The sequence below is a fragment of the Tamandua tetradactyla genome, chromosome 2 (assembly GCF_023851605.1).
Source record: "Tamandua tetradactyla isolate mTamTet1 chromosome 2, mTamTet1.pri, whole genome shotgun sequence".
Lineage (NCBI taxonomy): Eukaryota > Metazoa > Chordata > Mammalia > Pilosa > Myrmecophagidae > Tamandua > Tamandua tetradactyla.
In genome coordinates this window covers 119,216,456-119,239,925 of record NC_135328.1, presented here as the reverse complement: position 1 = coordinate 119,239,925, position 23,470 = coordinate 119,216,456, and the positions used below count along the sequence as shown (strand labels likewise).

The window sequence follows — 23,470 nt, the reverse complement described above, 5'->3', positions numbered from 1 at the left end:
TAATTAGAAAACTATTTTGTAACCTCCAATTAAAATTATGGATCTAACAAAGTCATGAATGACTACTAAATCACCAGGTGAAAAGTTGATGGAAACATTTATAACACACTGATCGCCTCAACTCAGTTATGTTAAGTAATCCAAACAAAGTACTAAGTACCCTTTATGAAATATTTTTGACCAAAAAAAAAAATCTCAAATCTAATCAATCCTCTAGCTCTAACTATCATCAGAGATATACCCACATGTTAAACGACCCAAGGATAAAGTCTTCCTAAAGTCAAGGATAAAGTCTTCCTAATGTGGGACGTTCTACACACTACCCCAGACTTTTCAACAAATAAAACAAATAAATAAAATAAACAACAAATAAATAAAACCAAATAGGGAAGACTGTTACTGATTTTAAAAGAACATAAGACATATCAATCAAACGTAATTGACAGATGTCATGTGTATCCCAATTTGAATAAATCAACTATTAAAAGATATTTCTTAGACAATCAGAAAATATTATATGACATTAAGGGATCATTAGTAATACTGCTGGGTATACAAATGATATTGTGCTAATATTAAAAAAAAGTGGGGAGCTAAATCCTATAATGATCATACTGAAGAATTTACAGAGGGCTGACATTTGATTTTTAAAAACCATGTTATAAATACTCCAGAAAAAAAGGAGGTAGCAATAAATGAAATAAAAATGGCAGAATGTTGATAAAATCGTTGATGGGTACATCAGGAGTCATTATACCATTCTCTTTACGTTTTACATATGTTTGGAAATTTCCTACATATAATGAAGAATAAAGTATATACTTTGGATTCTGATTCAAACAAGCCAATTGTAAAAGGGCAATTTTGAGACAAATGGGAAAAACTGAATGTAAACTGGATTTTAAATTGCTTTAAAGAATTAATAATTTAGGGGGATATATTATAGAATTATGGTTATTTTAAGTCATTAATTAGAGTTAAATTCTAAACTATTTAAGGCAGAAAAGATAAAATATCTAGGAACTGCATACAGAAAAAAAAAAAAAATGAGGCCAAGGGAAAATCTAGGATTTGTTTTAAAATATCCAAGCAAAAAAAAAATAAACAGAAGCGTGGAAAGAGAATTAAGAGGGAAAAATAGGAGAATGTTTGTAATTGTGAATATAACACAAAAACTACAATAATTCAATAAAATTATTTCATTTAATAAAATATTTACTCTATTTAACTCTATTATGTTTGAAAAATTCCATTAAAAAATTACCTCCAATATGGCGGAAAAAAATATTAAATATAAGCAAATGATTAGAAACTTTTATTTTCTGAGATTAACACACTTATGAACATGTATATATTAAAAGAAAAAAGAATGACATGATTTTGAGAAAAGGAATGTATACATTTTAAGACATATTCATCTAATCACAAGAATGAAGGAAGGAGCCATTAAAAGATTGCAAAACTGGGTGGGGAGCATAGTAGGCACTCAATAAATGTTTCTAAATGAATGATACTCTATAAATGATCCTTCTCTCTTTTTATTCACAGCACGTAGCAATGTTCAAAATCTAAATTTCTCTGAACACTATATTCAATTTTAAAATTTTCTAATTTAGAACTTTGAGGTTAAATTGTATAGTAAAGAAAGTCGTTATTACAATAAAATCACAAAATCTAAGAGAAAACACCAGATACAATTTACTTCAACCTGCTTGTTGTATATATCAAGATGAGGTCTATAAGATGAGGCACAGAATAAAACAGGCTAAACCTCTATTTATATTCAAAACATTTACTCACTTCATAAGACCTGAATTCTTCTTACTAAATGGTCCAATGATTTTAAACATCAGTTCCACAACTCCATTTTTCCCTAAGGATACTGAATTCACAGCTGGTAGGGAAATGATGCAAATGATTAAAAACCTCATTAAGTAAAAATCTGTATACTTGATATGCAATAAATGTCACTCGTAAAGTTTATTTTAGCTAATCACTCAAAGGGAGAAATTGTTACAGGAAATTGCAGAAAAATTCTGAAACAAGTTATAAAAAACAAAAAAATATAAAAAATAATTGAGTCGCCCCATTTGTATATTTGATAAATAGAGTAAACTCCACTAATACCAGATCGAGGGAATGCAGAGACAAAATAAACAAAGACAGTGTAGAAAAGAATGACAGAAACAACAAAAAGATAATTACTAAATTACTTCCTACATAGATTAAGAGTTGTAGGCTATTTAGCCTAAACCATTGAGGAGTCCTTAATACAGAGTAGGACAGAAAGCATTTCTGGAGAAAATGATGCCTGGGCTCAGTTTGTAAAAGGGAGTAGGAACTGGCTAGAACAGGGGCCGGAGGAGGTAAGGAGTGGATGTGGCTCTGGAATATCCCTGGAGACAGAGATAACTTGGACAACAAGACAGTGAACACCACGGGTATGAGCAGATACATATTGTTAAAGCATGCAGTGTCAGACAAAGGCATGCTGAGTGGGAAGATGAGGTGGGAAAAGGAGATAAAAAACATTTATGAAGGGCCCCAAGAATTTTAATTCTTTAAGTTAGAGGGAATCATCCAAACGGAACAAATCATATCTGCATTTTTAAATACCCAGATCAGAATTCACACCACTCTGGGGAAGATGGATTTGAGAGACACACCAGGAGGTTGAAAAAGAGATAAGGAGGACCTTAACTAAAGCAATTGTCCTAGGGAAAAACAGGAAACAATTTCGCTCATTTTCATAGAATATGTAAAAAGTTACCTAATCAGAAAATTCTGGCCAACATTTCGAACTCTTAACAAACATTATCAAGAAAATTATAAACCATTTGCTGGACTTCTAGAGGCTAATTCAATAAAACATTATTAAAAACGTAGCACCTAAAATTCTAAACATAATTCTAATTTCTACTATTCCATTATTCCTTTTAATTTTATGCTGTGCTATCTTCCTTTACCCTTAATTGGGGAGGGTAGGAATCAGTGGTTTATCTGTTTTATTTTAATCCAACTCAGTTTTATATATACATATATTTTGGTGGGGAGAGGGGGTAGGGTACATGGTCCATGAATTGAACCCAGGTCTCCCACATGGAAGGTGAGCATTCTACCACCGAAACACCCGTATACCCCCCAGCTTTATATTTTTAAATGAACATTTTCTGTTTTCTATTGCATGTCTTGTCATTTGTTCCTTTACTGTATCATTCTTTCTGCTTCTTTGTTTACTGCTGTTTCTGACTTTTTTTATTAGATCTCTAATTCATTTATTTCCTTGTGCTCTTTTTAATTATATGTGTTAATTACTTCCGTTCAAAATGATTTTCTTCTAGATGAGGGGTACAGGGGTATGGGTTTTTCTTTTTGGAGTAAAGAATATGTTATAAAATTGATTCTGGTGAAGAATGCACAACTACGGTGATTACACAGAAAGCCACTGTTAGTACACTTTGAATGGACTGTGTAGTGTGTGAATATATCTTAACAAACACTGCTTTAAAAATAAAGAACAAGCAAAAAAAAAATCACAAAGGACCAATGTAAATGCATAGGAATTTACAATTTATGTAACTTATGTAGGAATTAGAACATAGGCACTGTGCTGGTTTGAAATGATGTATGTACCCTAGAAAAGCCATGTTTTAATCCTAATCCCATTTTGTAAAGGCAGCCATTTCTTCTAATCCCTATTCAATGCTGCATGCTTGTAACAGTAATTAGATCATCTCCCTGGAGATGTGATTTAATCAAGACTGTTCGTTAAGATGGATTAGGTGATGACATGTCTCCACCCATTCAAGTGGGTCTTGATTACTTTCTGAAGTTCTATGAAAAAGGAAACATTTTGGAGAATGAGAGCGATTCAGAGAGAGCAGAGCAGAATAACACAGCCACGAGAAGTAAAGTCCACCAGCCAGCGACCTTTGGAGATGAAGAAGGGAAATGCCTCCCGGGGAACCTCATGAAACAGGCAGCCAAGAGAAGAAGCTAGCAGATGTCGCCGTGTCTGCCATGTGCCCTTCCAGATGAGAGAGGAACCCTGACTGTGTTCACCATGTGCCTTTCCATATGAGAGAGAAACTCTGTTTGCCATGCGCCCTTCCACTTGAGAGAGAAACCCTGAACATCATCGGCCTTCGTGAGTCAAGGTATCTCTCCCTGGATGCCTTAGATTGGACATTTCTATAGACTTGCTTTAACTGGGACATTTTCTCAGCCTGAGAACTGTAAACTAGTAACCTATCAAATTCCCCTTTTTAAAAGCCATTCTGCTTCTGGTATATGCATCTGGCAGCTAGCAAACTAGAACAGATTTTGGTACCAGAAGTGGGGTGCTGCCGTGGTTTGCAAATACCAAACCTGTTGAAATGGCCTTTTAAATGGATAAGGGGAAGGATCTGGAGAAGTTTGTGAGAAGGTTGATAGAGAAGGCCTAGAATGCTTTGAAGAGACTGTTGGTAGAAATGTGGACTCTAAAGACACTTCTGATAAAGCCTTAGACAGAAATAAGGCATGTGTTTTTATAGAGTGGAAAGAAAGCTAGTCTTGTTTAAAAATTGCAGATAATCTGGCTAAATTGACTAATGGCTTTGGCTGGAAGGCAGATTTTAAAAGCCATGAACTTGGATATTTAGTAGAAGAGATCTCTAAATTAAATGTGGAAAGTGCTGCCTGGTTTCTCCTCACATCTTATAGTGAAACATGACACAAGAAAGATAGGCTGAAAACTGAACTTTTGAGTATAAAGAAATCAGACACTGAAGTTCTGGAAAATTCTGGGTCTCCAGAAAGGGAGACCCCAGAGAAAATTGCCCCATGTGAAGATTTTAACTAAATGTGCAACCAGCCAGCCATTTCAGAGTCAGGCTCGGATATGGAGTTATCCAGGAAGGATTTCTGGAAACTCCCTACGACTGATGGGCATGATCCACAACTACTGCATAGAAAGCCAAGGAGAGTGCCACTGGCAGTCTAGACTGGGGGATTCAGAGAAGGGACACATTGTAGGAAAAATAACTTCAGAGGCAAAACCATGGAGGCTGAGGTCTGAAGTCAAGAAGCCTTGGGCCAGGAGAGTGGACCTACCCAAACCCGTGGAGAGGCTGAATTTGCCCTAAAGGCAGAGGGTGGGCCTTCCACCTCATTGCAGTGGAAAAGCCATGCTGCTTCAGGCCTTGAAGAGAGTGAAGCACACTCCTTGGAGTTTGGGGAGAGGCTGGTTGCCACCACATGGAGGGGTTGAGCATGTGCCCCAGAGATAGTAAAGAGTCCGGGTGCAGCCCTAATGGTTGGAGACGGTGGAGCTGAGAAAAAGGTGATCTCCCCAATATCCCGCAAGGTTGCATTTGGAGAGAGACAGGCCTCTGCATAAGCCCTTGGATGGGGTGGGACTGCCGCTTTCAGAAGTCATAAAGATAAATGATTCTTAAACTTTGAAACCTGATGGACTCTGCCCTGTGGGTTTTCGAAACTGCATGGGTCCAGTGACCCCTGTGTTGCTTCCTCCCTATGGAAATGTGTATATGTATCCTATTACTGTTCCTCCTTTGTATCTTGGCAGCAAATAACTTGTTATGAGTTTTCAAAGGTCCAGAGACAGAGGAGAATTTGCTTGAGCACAGACCATGCTTATATACAACTTTGATGAGACTTTGTACTGGTTTTAATCTTGTATTGCATTTGATTGTTACTGAAATGCTTTAAACTTTTCTGATACTGTGATGGAATGAATGTATTCTGCATATGGGAAAAACATGTCTTATTTAGGGTCCAGAGGGCGAAATGTGCTGATGCGAAATGATGTGTGACCCTAGAAAAGCCATGTTTTAATCCTAATCCCATTTTGCAAAGGTAGCCATTTCTTCTAATCCCTATTCAATGCTGCATGTTTGAAAATGTAATTAAATCATCGCCCTGGAGATGCGATTTAATCAAGAGTGGTTGTGAAGCTGGATTAGGTGACGATGTATCTCCACCCATTCGGGTGGGTCTTGATTAGTTTCTGAAGTTCTGCAAAAGAGGAAACAGTTTGGAGAATGAGAGTGATTCAGAGAGAGCCAAGCAGAATAACATAGCCACGAGAAGCAGATTCCACCAGCCAGCAATCTTTGAAGATGAAGAAGGAAAATGCCTCCTGTGGAGTTTCATGAAACAGGAAGCCAGGAGAAGAAGCAAGCAGATGATGCTGTGGTTGCCATGTGCCCTTCCAGATGAGACTGTCACTATGTTTGCCATGTGCCCTTCCACTTGAGAGAGAAACCCTGAACTTCATCAGCCTTCTTGAGTCAAGGTATCTTTCCCTGGATGCCTTAGATTGGACATTTGTATAGACTTGCTTTAACTGGGACATTTTCTCAGCCTTAGAACAGTAAAGAAGCAACCTATTAAATTTCCTTTTTTAAAAGCCATTCCATTTCTGGTATATTGCGTTCCAGCAGCTAGCAAACTAGAACAGGCACTTTACAACAGTTCTTAAAAAAAACTAGTCTGTACTTTACAATATTCTTTTTACCTTACCAAAACTGTAAGGCTGATCCAAGCATGGAAAACGTTTATATTAATATTATACAAATGCCAGTAAGAAAAACATTAAGGGCATATAATAAATGGGGAAGGGGTAAAAAAAAAAAAAAAAAAAGGCCTTTCTCAAGAGAAAACATAAGTGTGGGAGATATATTCAACCTAGAAATAAAAATATCAGCAACATTTAAAAAAAGATTTTCTTCTGAGTATACTTTAGCCTATTGTCAAGGGGGGTTTATATGTATGTGCACAAATACACATACACACGTACATATATTTATACATATACATACATGCACACATAGATCTAGCACTTTCATTATTATTTTATAATAATATTTCACACTATGATATTCTGCAACTCAGTTCTGGATTATTTTCTTATTTCTTTATCCAATTCTGCAACCAGAGAATAGAAATGAAAATCCATATGGGTCTGAGACCTAATACCATGAAATGAGAGTCTGCACATGCTCTGGGGGACACATCACCTGCAGCTGAGTCTCTGTGGTCCAGCTCACTCAGTGGTGCCCATATTACCCATGCTCTGCTCTACCACTTCCCTATTGATTGCTGAAAACAATTAGCTCCAAGGGACTCTGCTGACTGATGCCTTCCTTCTCAGCTTTCCTCTCGTCTTGAAAAATCTAAAGAGGCACTGGCAATCTTTCAAGCTGCCAATACCCTCAGATTCTTCCACAAATTTTCCACAGGCTGCCAACTCATCCACCTTCACAACAGTCCTTTACAAACCAGCAAAATTAATAAGAACAAATTAGAAGAATTTATAAGAACTCTAAAGATATTATCAATTCACCTTCATGCCCAACATCAGTTTTGTTATAGCTGAGGTTAGGAGCTACAATAAGCCATATTAAATCTTTCACTGTCCACAAATTTTGGAGATTTATGGATCTAAGCTATTTTAAAACTTTTATTTTGTGTAACTTCTCAACATTAAGGTCACTAAAAGCTGCTCTGATATACTCACAGTTGGCAGAATATACACGTAAAAGCTGAAGACAAGGCAGAACTAAGTGATGATTCTGCAAATTCTGTTTGACCAAATTCAGGGTTATATTCAAAGCTCCATTAATTCTAGCTTTCACTCCAAATTTCTTATCTGTTTAGAGAAAAAAGATAAATTACAATTTATTCATGTGTAATTATTAAATGAAATGAAGATGTTACAAAGCAATGATATTTTAAATTTACATTAGGAATTCAAATGATCACATATAAAATTGTACTGAAACAATTAAAATCATAACCATTTCTGCATGATTTTAAAAAATAATTCTTCTATTTGTGAAACATGGTTGACTGGCTTGAAAGATGGTCCTAAGAGGAAGATGGGGGTGAGGGCAAGGGGGTTGCAGTAGCCTGGCACTGAGGGTGTTATGAAAGGAAAACCTTAGCTGGCCCACTACAGGTATAAGACTATCCAGGTTCAATATTTTTCCCAGGAACACCATCCCACAGTTCAGAGTAATAGTAAAGAATCTAAATCCCCATTATCAATAATATTTATTTAATATGAACTCTATATTTTCAGACTTATAAAAGAACACATATTTTTTAATTAACAGCTTATATAGAAAATAATTTGACAAATATTATCAAATAAATCCCCAAAAGGATGAACTTCTTGAAAAAGAAAGAAGAGTAAAAGAAGCAGCCCTTAATTTTTCTTTTCAGAAAGAGATTAAAAGAGCAAAAGAAAACCTAATAATAATTTAGACTGCTAAGATTTTAAGCAAGGAAAGCAAGCAGAACCAGCAGAGATATTTCATAAACAGGAATTTTAAGGAAAAAGAACTGAACATTCCTGAAGGAAAATTACTCTCACCTTACAAGAAAAAACAAGGATAGAAAAATCACTCAAGAAATTACTGCATAATGTCCTTGAATGACATAAATATGGAAAAACAGGGCAAACAGCAAAATAAAAGCATGAATTTAAAAGACTGTGCCGGAGAAAATAAAATAAATTAACTACAACTTAAAAGGGGCTATCAGGATATATAAAAGGTAAATTAAAGATATCAATATGTCAATTTAATTTCATGAAAATTAGATTAAAAAGATAAACTGGCTCTAAGTAGAGTAGAAGGCAAGAAATGACAATATACTTAGTTTCTCTTATTTTATTTTTCATTTGCAAGAACAATATTTTTTCAGCAAAACTCTTAAAAGGGAGCCCTTACACCTCAAGCACAAGAGTTAAAGGAAAATATGAGACCACTAACATATTACTTAAACAAGCTGCATGTCCTTAAGAGACCACTAACCTATTACTTAAATAAGCTGCATATGTTTAAATCTAAAGGTCCCTAAGACACCTGGACAATTAGTTATCTCGGGGATATTGACTTAAACACTTCTTAAAAATTTTATTTAAATATGTATATAATGCATAAAGATATCCATAAAACACATATACATGCATAAAAACCATATGCACATACAACTTCACTTTCCTGAACAAGCATTTTAACTCAATATTTCAAAGCTCAAAATGCAAATGGAAGCCACAATGCAATAGCAGAAAAACTTAAAAATGACTCTTTCTAAGAATTTGAAGATCATTTTAATCTCTTTGCCTTTCTCTGACAACCAAAATCAACTTCCTCCTTTATCCAGTGTTCCAAGTTTTCTCAATTTGCATTCTTTAATATTTTACATGTATTACTGTTATAAAAATCAGTCTCATGATTTTTCATGTGTATTTTGGCCTGACTAGATTTCAAGTTTCCTGAACACTGAGACCATGCAGCACAAATATAACTATTCATGAAAAGCAATGGCATATTTTATCTCTATGTTCCTTAAAACATTTCCAACCAAACTCCCTCCTTCTAGCCTCAATAATATCCATGTTATCTGTACCGTTTATACACATACATGAGCATGCACACACAATACACACTTGAGATTCTGAAACATTTCTCTTCCTTTTTCTATCACATGCAAAAGGATTCCTCATAAATTTTGGATCCCCAATCCTTGTAGGTCACTAGTTGACCATAAAAAAAAAAATTACATTAATAAGACCAAGAAAAAGCAGTAGCATTTTAGATTTTAAAAATTAAGCAGTTTAAAGGCAGATAAAGTTAATGTTACAAAGATAGTTTCAGAAATAATTAACCATATAAATGCAACCCTTACCTTTTGGTCCAATCTTTGCAAGAATAGAATGAATCTGCACCATTAACTCCTCATTTGGGGGAGATTCTTTGCTGGCATTCATAAGTAACTGTAACAGTATTTGTGAACCACCTTTGGCAACTAAGAAACTTGACCTTCGGCCACCACCTATATTTTTAAGAAAAAATTAAAAAGAAAAAATCTTTCCATAACACATTATGTATCACTTTTTAACAGCAGCCAAGAAATCTTTAAAGTAATCACTCCCAAAATCAGATTTTGTTTTAAGAAATCAGATTTTGTTTTCGGAAATAGCACAGAAACAGTTGACAGGTTCAAGGTTCTCAAACACATGGGTTGCAGAGTAGTATGAGGGATACTCAATACCAAAGAACAGATCCAATATGAGGTGTGACAGTTCAATTGCCAAATTCCAATATTCAGAAAAATTTCTATATCAAAAGGACCAGAAATTTTCAAAAAAAAAGTACATATGATACACTGTTGATCACTGTTTATATACATAAATTAGATTAAAGGGAACAAAAACTTACCAGCTGACACCAGCTCAAGAAGAATGCTTAATATATTAAGTGTAGTTTGAAGATCTTTCGTGTTCTGAAATAAATATTTGCTTCATTAAAACATTATAAATTTGTGATTCCCAAACTTTTTCAACCAACTGGGAACTACCCATATATTACTGTTTTTATTTTTTCTTATTGTATAATATAAAATATATACAAAGCAAAGAAAGAAAGAAGCAAGTTTTCAAAGCACTCTTCAACAGTACTTGAAGACTTTTGTGTGTGTGGAAAATGACATATGTACAAAAAAAGCAATAAATTTCAAAGCACAGCACAATAATTAGTTTTAGAACAGATTTCAGAGTTTGACATGGGTTACAATTCTACAATTTTAGGTTTTTATTTCTAGCTGCTCTAAGATACTACAGACTAAAAGAGACATCAATTTAATGATTTAGCATTAGTTTAATCCTCCCTTTTCTGTATAACTCTATCTTTCTATCTCACTCTTTAGGGATAGTGGCCTATGGCCATTCTAAATTTTTCATGTTGGAAGGGACTGTCAATAACATAGGGTAGGGAGATGGAACTGGCTGATGTTCTGGAGAGGCTGGGCCCTCTAGGTTTCAGGACTTACCTGTTCCAGGGACCCATCTGAAGGTCACAGGTTTCTGGAAAGCTACCCTAATACATGGAACTTTTGTAGAATCTTATATATTGGCCTAGGTTTCCTTTAGGATTGGCTGAAATGGTTTGGGTTGGCAAGTTATGATAGGTAGAAATGTGTAACTGAAGCTTGCTTAAGAGTGACCTCCAGAGTAGGCTCTCGACTTTATTTGAACTCTCTCTGACACTGATAATTTATTAGTGACATTTCTTTTCCCCTTTTGGCCAAGATGGAATTGTTCATCCCACAATGCCACGGTCAGACTCATCCCCAGGAGAAATCTCCCATGCCACCAGGGAGACTTTCACCTCTGGATGTCATGTCCCACGTAGTGGGGAGGGCAATGATTTCACTTACAGAGTTGGACTTGAGAGAGTGAGGTCACATCTGAGCAACAAAAGAGTTCATCCAGAAGTATCTCTTAGGCATAACTGTAGGTAAGCTAAGACTCTCTGCTACCTACATCAGCTTCACAAGACTAAGCTTCAAGATCAAGGGCTTGGCCTACTGATTTGGGTATCCCTAATGTTTGACACAGTATCAGGCAATTCCCTGATGGTAAAGTTAAACAGGAACTATCTATATTTTACAGATGAGCTTTCCAATTTCTCTTAGAGCAAAAGTATTCATGTTTCCACTATTCTCCTTTATCACTCCAGTCTCTTATTCTTGACATAAGCAATTTGAGTTACTGTTATTATTTCCTTAGTGTCAATATCATTACAAGAATGAATCTGTCATTTTAATTCATCATCTTTCTATAAATAAATAAGTAAATGAATCAAAGTTTAAAAAGCCCCGTAAAGTGTATGGTGACTCCCCAGCACCCTCTGTGGTCAGTTTCCTGTGTGTTCTTCCAAAAGGACTGTGTACACACACATGCACGTGGACCCTCCAGTGCATGGAACCCTTAGACCTTATAAAATACAGGTTTATTTCTCCAAATGGTCTCTCACTAAAGGCAGTTTGTACCTTGATACTTTGACATATCAATAAATAAAGAGCCTCTCCCTTCTCATCAAGGTCTACATAATAGAAACCATTATATGGCTAGGCCATTGCTTATATAACCAGTTACCGACTGAATGATATCTAGTTGCTTTTAGTCTTTTGCTATTGAAAACAAATTGTAATAAATAACTAAGAAGTATCTTTTTTTAAATATCAACATTAAATGTTATTTTTCACAAAAATGAAAGAGAAAAAGTCGACTGTGGTGATAAAAAAAGATTTAAGCCTTCTAGCTTTCTGTATTCTGGAACAGTTAGAAGAAAAAATCTGAGAGGATTGTATGGTAGCCAGTGACAAACTCGAGGATCTGTCCTGTAACAACTTGTTGAAGAGTGCTTTGAAAACTAATGCTTTTTTATTTCTTTGCTTTCTATATATGTTATGTTATACAATAAAAAAGTTAAAAAAAAAAAAAGGACCCTCAACATGACAAAAAAAAAGTAATCTTAAGTACCAATTGTATTTCTTTTTCTGAGTACTGTCTGTTCTCAACGTTTATGTTTTTCCTTTTTCTTTCTTACTGATTCACAGAATTTTTTTTATATATTAACAAAATCATGTGTTGCAAGTTGTTTTTCCTCAGCTTGCCAAGTATCTTTTGATTTTTTATGTATTTTACCCCCATGCATTTTGTTAATATAGTTGAGTAAATAATCTTTTCTATATCTGTTTTTTTCATACTTAGAAAAGCCTTCCGTATTGTGAGATTATTTTAAATTTCTCCCATTACTTCCTCTACCACTCTTATGATTTCATTTTTCATGTTTAAATCTTTGCTTAATGTAGAAGATATTTTTCTGTAGGATGTGAGGAGAAATTTTATGCTTTTCCAGGGGACTACCAATTTATTCCAACTCTGCTTATTAAATAATTCCTCTATTTCCCACTGATGTGAAATGCTATCTTTATCAAATGGTACTAAGGTCCCCAGAACATTTTAATTTATCTTTGGAAGTTCCATTCTGGTGCACTGATGTTCATCTATTCATGAGCTATTTTAGTTACTGATGCTTTATAATATGCTTTGATAATTGGTAAGTCTAGTACTTTCTCATTTTTTCAGAAATTCCCTTCTTATTCTTTTTATTTTCATTTGGATTTTAGTTGAGATTGTATTAAAAAGGTCAATTTGCAAAGAACTATCATCTTTATGATGCTAAGATGAGAAGAACACGAACCCATGCCTTATTCCTAACAATGTGCTCAATAAAATGTATAACGATTACTCTGAATGCATCTAGCTCATCTACTCAAGACTTTAACACTGGATTAGATATTCAATTATCATCAATATAATATAGATATTCAACAAATATATGTAGTAAAACAGCTAACACAATATAATGAAAATTACCAATGCTGATAATTTAAAATTATTTTAAGCAAAATTCTTATTCCCAGTTAAGCTTATTTTCTATTACCAATTAAAATGGAATATTAAGATTAAAACTTATGGTTATCATTATAAGCACAGTAAAATATACTTAGATGTTCACCTAATATAATATCAATACCACTATTTTAAATGACAATTTAAACGATAAAACAAACATATTTATGGGTTTACCTCTAAGACGAAAACTGTACATTTCATTTACTTTTTTATCTTCTCCATTGCTAGGTATTTGTACCTAGCATAATTAAAGCCTGTTAGTAATTTACCTCCAATGTTGACAGCAGAACTTCCATTCCTGTAGAACCTTTGGCTGTCATTTCTCTCCTTGTTTTTTCTGAAAAATAAGGGGAGGAGGCGGGAGAGTATTCTCTAAACCATGAAAGTAAAGAAGAGTAGGCATAATTTTATCATATTACTAGCAGAACTGGTAACTCTCTGTGGTAGTTAGATTCAGTTGTCAACTTGGTCAGGTGAAAGCACCTAGTTCTGTTGCTGTGGACATGGGCCAACGGTAGGTGAATCTCATCTGTTGCTAATTACATCTGCAGTTGGCTAGGAGGTGTGTCTGCTGCAATGAGTGACGTTTAACTTAATTGGCTTGTGCTTAAATGAGAGAACGCAATGTAGCACAGCCTAGCAGCTCAGCATTCCTCATCTCAACACTAGCAGCTCAGCCCAGGCCCTTGGAGATGCAGAAAGAAGTCACCCCGGGGAAAGTTGTTGGAACCCAGGGGCCTGGAGAAAAGACCAGCAGAGACCATCCTGTGCCTTCCACGTAAGAAAAGAGCCTCAGTGGAAAGTCAGCTGCCTTTCCTCTGAAGAACCAACAAAATAAATCCCCTTTTATTAAAAGCCAATCCATCTCTGGTGTGTTGCATTCCAGCAGCTAGCAAACTAGAACACTCTCCATTGGTGCAGCAGGCACTCATCATTGCATCCTGGATTTTCCTACCTCCATGTACCTAATTCGACTCTATGAGGACTTGCAGAGTTCTGTGAACAAGACTATTTGTATTTCCTCACAGCTTTATCGTGGACTAGTTCATTCCCTATCAGTCCATCTAAAATCTTAAAACCTGTAACAGAGTACTGGTGCTTGACTTGGTATACAGTAGGGGTGAAAATTACATGCTTTCTTTATCTTCATGAACAGAACTAAAAAATATTTTATCAAATTTGGTGAAAGCAGAAAACTAGTACCATTTTCAAATATTCAAATTGTATTGATACCAGAAACTATGCTTCCTTTTCTTTTTAATTTTCAATGTGGTAACATAGATACAACAGAAAATCTCCCATTTTAAACACTTTCATGTGTAAAATTCAGTGATATTAATCACATTCACAATACTGTGATACCATAACTACCATCCATTACCAGAACATTTTCATCACTCCAAACAGAAACTCTGTAGCCATTAAGAAATTACTCATTCCCTATTTCCTACCCACACCATGTAACATGTAACATTTCTTGTAAATTAAATCTTATTATATTTATTATTTTCTATATGACTTATTTCATGCATCATGATGTCTTCAAGGTTCATTCATGCTGTAGCATATATCAGCAATATTTTGTAGTTCTCAGTGTACAAGTCTTTTCCATCCTTGGTCAAATTTACTCCTAGATATTTTATTCTTTGAGACACTGTTCTAGTTTGTTAGCTGCTGGAATGCAACACAGCAGAGACCGATTGGCTCTTAATAAAAGGGGATTTATTTCAGTAGTTCTTCAGAGGAAAGGCAACTAACTTTCAACTGAGGTTCTTCCTTAAGTGGGAAGGCACAGGGTGGTCTCTGCTGGCCTTCTCTCCAGGCCTCTGGGTTCCAGCAACTTTCCCCTGGGTGATTTCTTTCGGCACCTCCAAAGGCCTGGGCTGAGCTACCAGTGCTGAGATGAGGTATGCTGAGTTGCTTGGGCTGTGCTACATTGAGCTCTCTCATTTAAGCACCAGCCAATTAAATCAATCATTCATTGCAGCAGGCATGCCTCTCAGCAGACTGCAGATAAAATGAGCAACAGATGAGGTTCACATACCACTGGCCCACATCCACAACAACAGAACTAGGCACATTGTCCTGGCCAAGTTGACACCTGGATCTAACTATCACGGACACTATTGTAAATTAAATTGTTTTTCTGATGTCCTTTCCAGATTGTTCATTTAGAAACACAACTGATTTTGCATGCTATATTCGTACCTTACAACTTTGCTGTATTTATTTATTACCTCTATTGGGCTTCCTGTGGATTCTTCGGTATGTTCTACATTTTATGGGTTATTTGGTATTAACTGTATTTTATATACGATCATATCCTCTGTAAACAGAGATAGTTTTACTTCTTCCTTTCCAATTTCGATGTCTCTTAAAAACTATGTTTAGAATAAAAAAAGATATTCTGAAGTTGGAAATACACAAACTGAAATGAGAATATCACTAAAGGGACTCCTCCAGCAGATGTGAGATGGCAGAAGAAAGACTACATGACCGTGAAGATAGAGCAATAGAAATGATCCCATCTGAAACAGTAAAAAGATTGAGAAAAAGTGAACACATCAATGACTCATAGGACAATATCAAGGGTGCCAACATACTTGTAATGAATGATCCAGAACAGGCAGAGAAAATGAAGTGTTAAAATATTTGAAAAAAAATAACAATCAAAGACTTTCTGTATTTGATGAAATATTAATTCTGTTCAATAAATCCTGAGTGGGGTTAAACACAAAAAGACTCAGGTATTGACTTTTCATAGTCACATTATGAAAGCCAAAAAGAAAAAAATCTTGAAAGTTACAAAAGAAAAAAAACATATCACTACAGAGAGACAACAATAAGATCGATGGACCAATTTTTTTAACACAATACAACAGAGGAACTGTGGTGAAAAATGTACAACTATGTAATGACACTGTGAGCCATGGACTGTATATGTCTGATGGTCTCTCTGGTGTGTGAATATATCTCAATAAAACTGCATTAAAAAACAAAAACAACAACAATAGAGGACAGAAGGCAATGGAGGCAACTGTTGTAAGTAATAAAATAAAAATACTGTCAAACTAGACTTCTATATCCAGCAAAGCAATCATTTCAAAATGAAGAAGAGATTTCTGGACAGAGAAAGATTCTGAGCATTCACTGCTAACAGGCCTGTCTTTTCAAAGGAACATCCTTCAGGTGGAAAGGAAATGACCCTAGAAATGGCAAATGTGTGAGTAAATATTAAAGAACAGCATAATAATATTTTTATCTTTCTCTTAATTTCTTTATAAGGCATAAGATTATATAACCAATAACTATATCATTTTATAGTTCAATGTTTAACTTAAAAATATAGAACATAGATTTGAACAGTGAATAAACAAGTATTTGCAAAATCCCCTTGGAGGAATGGCGAGAAAGGGGGAAAATTCAACTTCCCCATTTGAAGAATTCCTGATATTTTCGCAAGGAGAATATTTGGGGACAACCAGAGCAATAGGCAGAGCCCTCACTTGGGTTTGTTCATATGAAACTTATCCCCGCAAAGAATAGGCTAAGTCTACTTAAAACGGGCCTAAAAGTCACCCCCAGAGAACCTCTTTTATTGCTCAGATGTGGCCTCTCTCTGTCAGCCAACACGGCAAACAAACTCACTGCCCTCCCCCTCTCGATGTGGGGCCTGACTCCGAGAGGTGCACACCTTCCTGGCAACGTGGGACAGAAATTCTAGAATGCGCTGGGACTCAGCATCAAGCGATTGAGAAAATCTTCTTGACCAAAAGGGGGAAGAGAGAAATGAGACAAAATAAAGTGTCAACAGCTGAGAGATTTCAAACAGAGCTGAGAGGTTTTCCTGGAGGTTATTCTTACACATTATACAGATATCACCTTTTTAGTTAAGTATAATGGAGAGGCTGGAGGGAAGTGCCTGAGAGTATAGAGCTGTGTTCCAGTAGCCATGTTTCTTGAAGATGATTATATAATGATATGGCTTTCACAATGTTACTGTGTGAATGTGAAAGCCTTGTGTCCAATGCTCCTTTTATCTACCTTATGGACAGATGAATAAAACATATGGATTAAAAATAAATAAATAATAGGGGGAACAAATGTTAAAATAAATTTAGTAGATTGAAATGCTAGTGATCAATGAAAGGGAGAGGTAAGGGGTATGGGATATGTGAGTTTTTTCTTTTTTTCATTTCTTTTTCTGACTTAATACCAATGTTCTAAGAAATGATCATGATGATGAATATACAACTATGTGATGAAAAAAGAGGTAAGGGGATTAGGGGCACTGGGTTTGGGCAAGGGTACACAGTGGATCCTAGCTAAATATTTTCAATGGATGGATGAACAATAAACTGGCGAAAAAGGAGGCTCATAAAATCAGGTGGAGACTAGTAGTAAAAGGTGAAAAGAAAGTGACTGTGACTGGTTTGGGAAGAGGCAAGATAAGTGGTCAAAACCACAGTGTTCAAGGTGTGTGAAGAAAACAAGACAGAAGGAAAGGTGGAAGTCTGTGAGGGTGAATGTGCCTGTGTGGCTGACACACTAATGAAGTTGTTCCAACTAGAAAATCACATGCACACTGGTGAGGGGCGAGGCCCAGAGGACAGGGAGGGAAGGACCACCCGGCAGGGAAAGATAACCCAGCACCCCACGCTCTTTCTCCTTGGCCCCATTTTCAGCCAGTTATAATTAACCTTTAGCTTCCTACTCCAGTCCCTAATTTTCTGACTGAAGAAAAAAAAATCCACTTTTGATCTTACAGTGTTCTCTAATATGTAGAATGAGATGACTGCATATTTGTTGGCATTCAGGACTTCGTACTGTGAAATTCCTTCAGTTCAGCATTAAAAATGACTACTGAGGCTCTTGGTCACAATTTTTGAGAAAAGACTGAAGACTACAGAAATAAAAACTCCTTATTGAAAATATTTAAATAGTTTAAACTTTAAATATTATAAAAACTTGTAAAAAATTTCCCCCACTATAATTCATTGTTTCCATAATTCTTAAATGCAATACTAGGAGCACATACTGTTCTTTATTAAAGTTAGCAAAAATTCACCATCAAATGGTTTCTCCCTATTAAGCTACAAACCACTGTAATTGTGAATTTCCTTGGATCAAGTGGCTTTTGAGCTCTTCTATTCTCAAGTTAGTATAGGCAATTTGGTGGTTCCTTGGAAAACCAAATATCAAGTTGCCCTATGATCTGGCAATACCACTATTCAGTATATAACAAGAAAGGTTGAAAGCAGTGAAATGAACAGACATTAGCACACTAATGTTCATAGTGGCATTATTCACAATGGCCAAAAGATGGAAACAATTCAAGTGCCATCAACATAGGAGTGGATAAACAAGATGTGTTATATACATATGAATTCGATTTTTTTAGAGAAACAGTACCAACAGGAGATATCTATAAATACGAGATTTATAACGGTGTCTCATGCAACCGTGGGAATGGAAGAGTCCAAAATTTGTAGGGCAGGTAGCAAAGTTAGCAGCTCCAATGAAGGGTCTGGATGAACTCCACAGGAGAGGCTCGCTGGCTAAAGAAGCAGTGAGGAAAGTCTCTTTTCTCCCCTAAAAGTCTTCAACTGATTGGCTTCTTATTGGCAGGTGGATTGCATCTGTGGCTGATTATATCTGTGATCAACTGACTGATGATTTAATACACCAGCCCTCCAGTTTATCAAAGAGCCACAAAATATCCTTGCAGCAATGATTAGGCCAGTGCTTGCCTGACCAGACAACTGCACATCATCACTTAACCAAGTCGACACCAGATCCTAATCATCAGAGCATACAATGGAATATTATACAACAGTAAGACGAAATGATGTCCTGAAGCATATGACAACATAGATGAATTCTGAAGACATAATGCTGAGTGAAATAAGCCAGACAAAAGGATAGGCAATGAATGATATCACTGCTTTTATGACCCTGGTAAAGGTAAACTCACAGGTGTATAATGTAGAATAGAGGGGACCTAGAGATACAAGGAAAAGGAGTTATGGGGAGGATTAGATTTTCTATTTGGTGAGGTTGTGTTTATTTGTCATTTTTCTCTTCGAAGCAATAAAACTTCTCTGAAATTCAGAGTGTTGATGATTGTACAACTAAGTGAGGATACTGTGAGACATGGGTTGTTTACTTTGGACATTATCCATGATGCCTAATGGATAGAAGTGCCCTAAAGGTACACTGACTGAGAAGCAGAAAGGTGAACTCTAGTGTATATACATAGATTGAATATTGTGCAGCTATAGAAATGAACAAACTCGTGAGGCACACACAAGGCGAATGGCCTTGGGGACATTATGCTGTGCAAAATAAGCCAGAAACAAACGAACAAATCTCGTATGGTCTCTTTTAACAAATACTCATAAGAAAACTGGAGCCTAGATTGTTAGTTCTTATAGCAGCCACATCTACTCCGGGGTTGTGTCATCTCAATCTTGATTCTAAGACACTATGCTATATACATATAACCATATAGTGTTTCCCTGGAACTTTGGCTACCTGTGTGACAGCTAAGACTCAGAGTTGAGTTTCTGCTACTCTAAAAGTCAGCATTACTACATACAACACCTGTTAAATAAACCAAAAAAGAAATCAGGCTTCAATAAGAGATAAAAATGACACCGAGATGGCTGAGAATAAGGTAAATCAGAATACAGGGCAAAGAATAATGATGTCCACATTTTAGAGCTTCACCTACTGTATGAGACCAAAGGAAGAGAAGTTTATTTTTCCAAAACCTAAATTTTCTGTAGCACACAATATAACTCAACCTGCCTGGATAGCTCATTTAAACAACACAAGCACATGGAGCTCAGAATGGGAACAACGGTTTGTAATTCTGTAAAGCTTAATTCTGTTAAGCTTATACTCTGGATGCATCCCAGACTACATTAGGCAGATAATTTGAACGTATTGGAAAAGTCCCTTGAGGGACTGGACAAAAAACAGGGAACTATTAAACTTTTCCCTGGGAAATCCCTGATACTGTCTCAAACACTAGGGACTCCCAAGTTAATAGTCCAAGCTCTCAATCTTGAGGCTTGCTCTTAAGAAATTTATTTCTGTAGCAGAGAAGTCAAGCCTACCTATAATTACATCTAAGAATTACTCCCAGAAAACCTCTTTTGTTCCTCAGATGCAGCCTCTCTCTAAGCTCAACTCTGCTAGGAAAATCATTACCCTACAACCCCCAATGTGGGACGTGACATCCAGGGGTGACACTCTCTCTGGGAACTTGGGACATAACTCCCAGGGATGATCCTGGTTTTGGCACTGCAGTATGGACAACACTTTCCTGACCAAAAGGGGGGGAAATGTAACAAAATAACGTGTCAGTGGCAAAGAGAGTTCAAATAGAGTCAAGAGGCTATTCTGGAACCTACTCTTATACAAGCTTAAGCTAGAAACTGCTAATTGCCACAGTTTGTCAAAACCCAACCAACATCATTCCTGTTAACCCTAAAGAACACCTAGGGCTCCATCTGAGATTCTACAAAAGTTTCACGTACTAAGTTTACTTTCCAGAAACTTATAACCTCCAGATAGTTCGTAGGCCAGATAAGTCCTGAAACCCAGAGGGATCAGACTCTCCAAGAACATCAACTAGTTCCATCCCCTATTCCATACTGCTGACACCTCTTTTCAACATGAGTAAGTTAGAATGGGCATAGCCCTAATATCCCTAAAGACTGGGAGAAGGATCAAAGGAGAAGGGGGAGTTATAACAGAGAAGACAAAATTTAACAAATGAGTATGACTGCTGACTCATTATACTGATATTTCTGTTAGTCTCCAGCACCTTGGAGTAACTAGAAGAAAAAACCTGAAATGGTGGAGCTGTAACACACCAAAAGTTGAAATCTGTTCTATAACTACTCATTAAAATACACTTTGACATTTATTGCTTTTTTGTATATGTTATATTTTCACAAAAAAAATGTTTAAAAAGACAGTACTGAAATATAACAGAAAATTGGAATATAGAATGCAACCTTTATATCAAGGTTAAATTCCCTGAATTAGATTACATAAGTGACTAATCTTGTTCACAGGAAATGCACATGAAAGTATTATATGTTTAAAGAATACGATGTGTACAACATGCAGATTTTCAAAAGGTAGATAGACAGATAGATAAGGAAGGAGGGAGATGTGTCAAAGGGGGCAAAATGTTTTAACTGGTAGATCTGGTGGGAGGGATATGTTGGAGTTCTCTTTATGGGGTTTATATTATGTTTGCAACTGTAATTTGAATTTATTTCCAAAAAATAAATTTTCAAAAAACTAATTTTTAAAAAAAATCAAGCATAGGTTTGTTTTTGTTTTTTTAAAGTTATAGTCAAGAAACTCATGTGTATCCAAATTCTAACCAAATTAAGACAACAATCCAATGCACAGAAAGACTATTACAACACAAGGAGCAAAAATAATAAACAGAAAAGATTTGCCAATACAGGTGCCACATAAATACACAAATGTAAAGTTTTAATATTACATGAACAAACTTAAGTATACCTGTTAACTATTTTTTCCAACATTATAATAGTGCTTTTGTATTTAGTAAAAACATACAGAATGTCTTTATATGTGTAATCTAGTTTTTACAAATGTAAGCCAAGGAGAATGTGAGGTTTTCATCTTGAAGATGTACATTTCAGAAAGAATCCAACCTGAAATGCATTAACACACTATTGCAAAGTGTTCTAGTTTGCTAGCTGCTGGAATGCAATATACCAGAAATGAAATGGCTTTTAAAAAGGGGAATTTAATAAGTAGCTAGTTTACAGTTCTACAGCTGAGAAAATGTCCCAATTAAAGCAAGTCTATAGAAATGTCCAATCAAAGCCATCCAGGGAAAGATACCCTGGTTCAAGAAGGTCGATGAAGTTCAGGGTTTCTTTCTCAAGTAGAAGGCACATGGCGAACACAAGTCAGGGCTTCTCTCTCAGCTGTAAGGGCACATGGCGAACGCAGCACTATCTGCTAGCTTTCTCTCCTGGCTTCCGGGTTCATGAAGTTCCCCAGGAGGCATTTTCCTTCTCCATCTCCAAAGGTCGCTGGCTCCGTGGACTCTCTGCTTCATGGTGCTGCAGGATTCTCTGCTCTCTCCGAATCCCTTTCATTCTCCAAAATGTTTCCTCTTTTATAGGACTCCAGAAACTTATCAAGACCCACCCAAATGGGTGGAGACATGTTGTCACCTAATCCAGTTTAACAACCACTCTTGATTAAATTGCATCTCCAGGGAGGTGATCTGATTACAGTTTCAAACATATGGTATTGAATAGGGATTATTCTGACGTTATGAAATGGGATTTTGATTAAAACATGGCTTTTCTAGGGTCCAAACATTCTCTCAAACCAGCACACAAAGTGACCTGCAAAAATGCTTATCCATTGCAACTCTATATATAGAGACTCTTACTGAGGGTTATCATAAAGTTCAATATTAAAGGACAAACTACTTATGTGGGGACTTACAACATCAGAGATCAATGTAAATTAAATAGTATATGTGAAAAAAATATACAATCACAAGAGTAAGAAGTTAGAAAACTGAACACTGTGGAAAAGATTTATTAGTCTGCACGAGCTGGTTTTGATATGCTATTAGTTACTTATTACTGTAAATGATCAAGATTTTCACTGCAGCAGTATTTTCCACATGTATAAGAAACCTGAAGTGATGTGCCTTTCTCAAATTGTCACTTAGTGTTTCTACCCCTCCCCTCAAAATACAGAAATAAGTTTCTAATAATAACCAGCCATTTAGAAAGTTAGAAGATACAGGTCTTCATAAACATTAAACAAGCTACAATTGAGGTACTTGGAGGAACACCACCAATATTTATTAAAAGAAAGTGCTGGACTGCAAAGTGGTAAATACTATATGCATTACAATAAACACACTATTCATGTTCTTGCGAAACCAAAATGGGGGGAATCTTACTGCTATTCTGTTAAGAATAAGATTAGCAATAACCTTACTGCTAATCTTATTGCTATTGAAGTAAATTAAAAAGTAAGACCAAGTTTGGTCTTTAATGTATCAATGCTAGCTTAGAAGCATCATCAAAACAAAAAAAGATTTAATTATAAGTGGATTGGATTATAATCTTAGAGTTCCTTTTTTTTTTTGCATGGGCAGGCAAGAGGAAT

At 35.9% G+C, this 23,470-nt stretch overlaps 1 protein-coding gene across 5 annotated transcripts in view; it reads right to left on the bottom strand.

Moving 5' to 3' along the window:
• The window catches only part of LOC143673742 (cytosolic carboxypeptidase 1), a 262,732-nt gene that overhangs the window by 170,460 nt on the left and 68,802 nt on the right, over positions 1-23,470 (bottom strand). For all 5 annotated transcript variants that reach the window (XR_013170577.1, XM_077148653.1, XM_077148656.1 and 2 more), the window contains exons 4-8: positions 13,546-13,613; positions 10,233-10,296; positions 9,700-9,846; positions 7,523-7,654; positions 1,801-1,894 (exon numbers count right to left, since the gene is read on the bottom strand). Coding sequence is in view for 4 of the 5 variants with exons in the window: in XM_077148653.1 (XP_077004768.1) it covers positions 1,801-1,894; positions 7,523-7,654; positions 9,700-9,846; positions 10,233-10,296; positions 13,546-13,613 (505 nt within the window). In the remaining variant the exon portion in view is untranslated. The remainder of the gene's footprint in view (positions 1-1,800; positions 1,895-7,522; positions 7,655-9,699; positions 9,847-10,232; positions 10,297-13,545; positions 13,614-23,470) is intronic.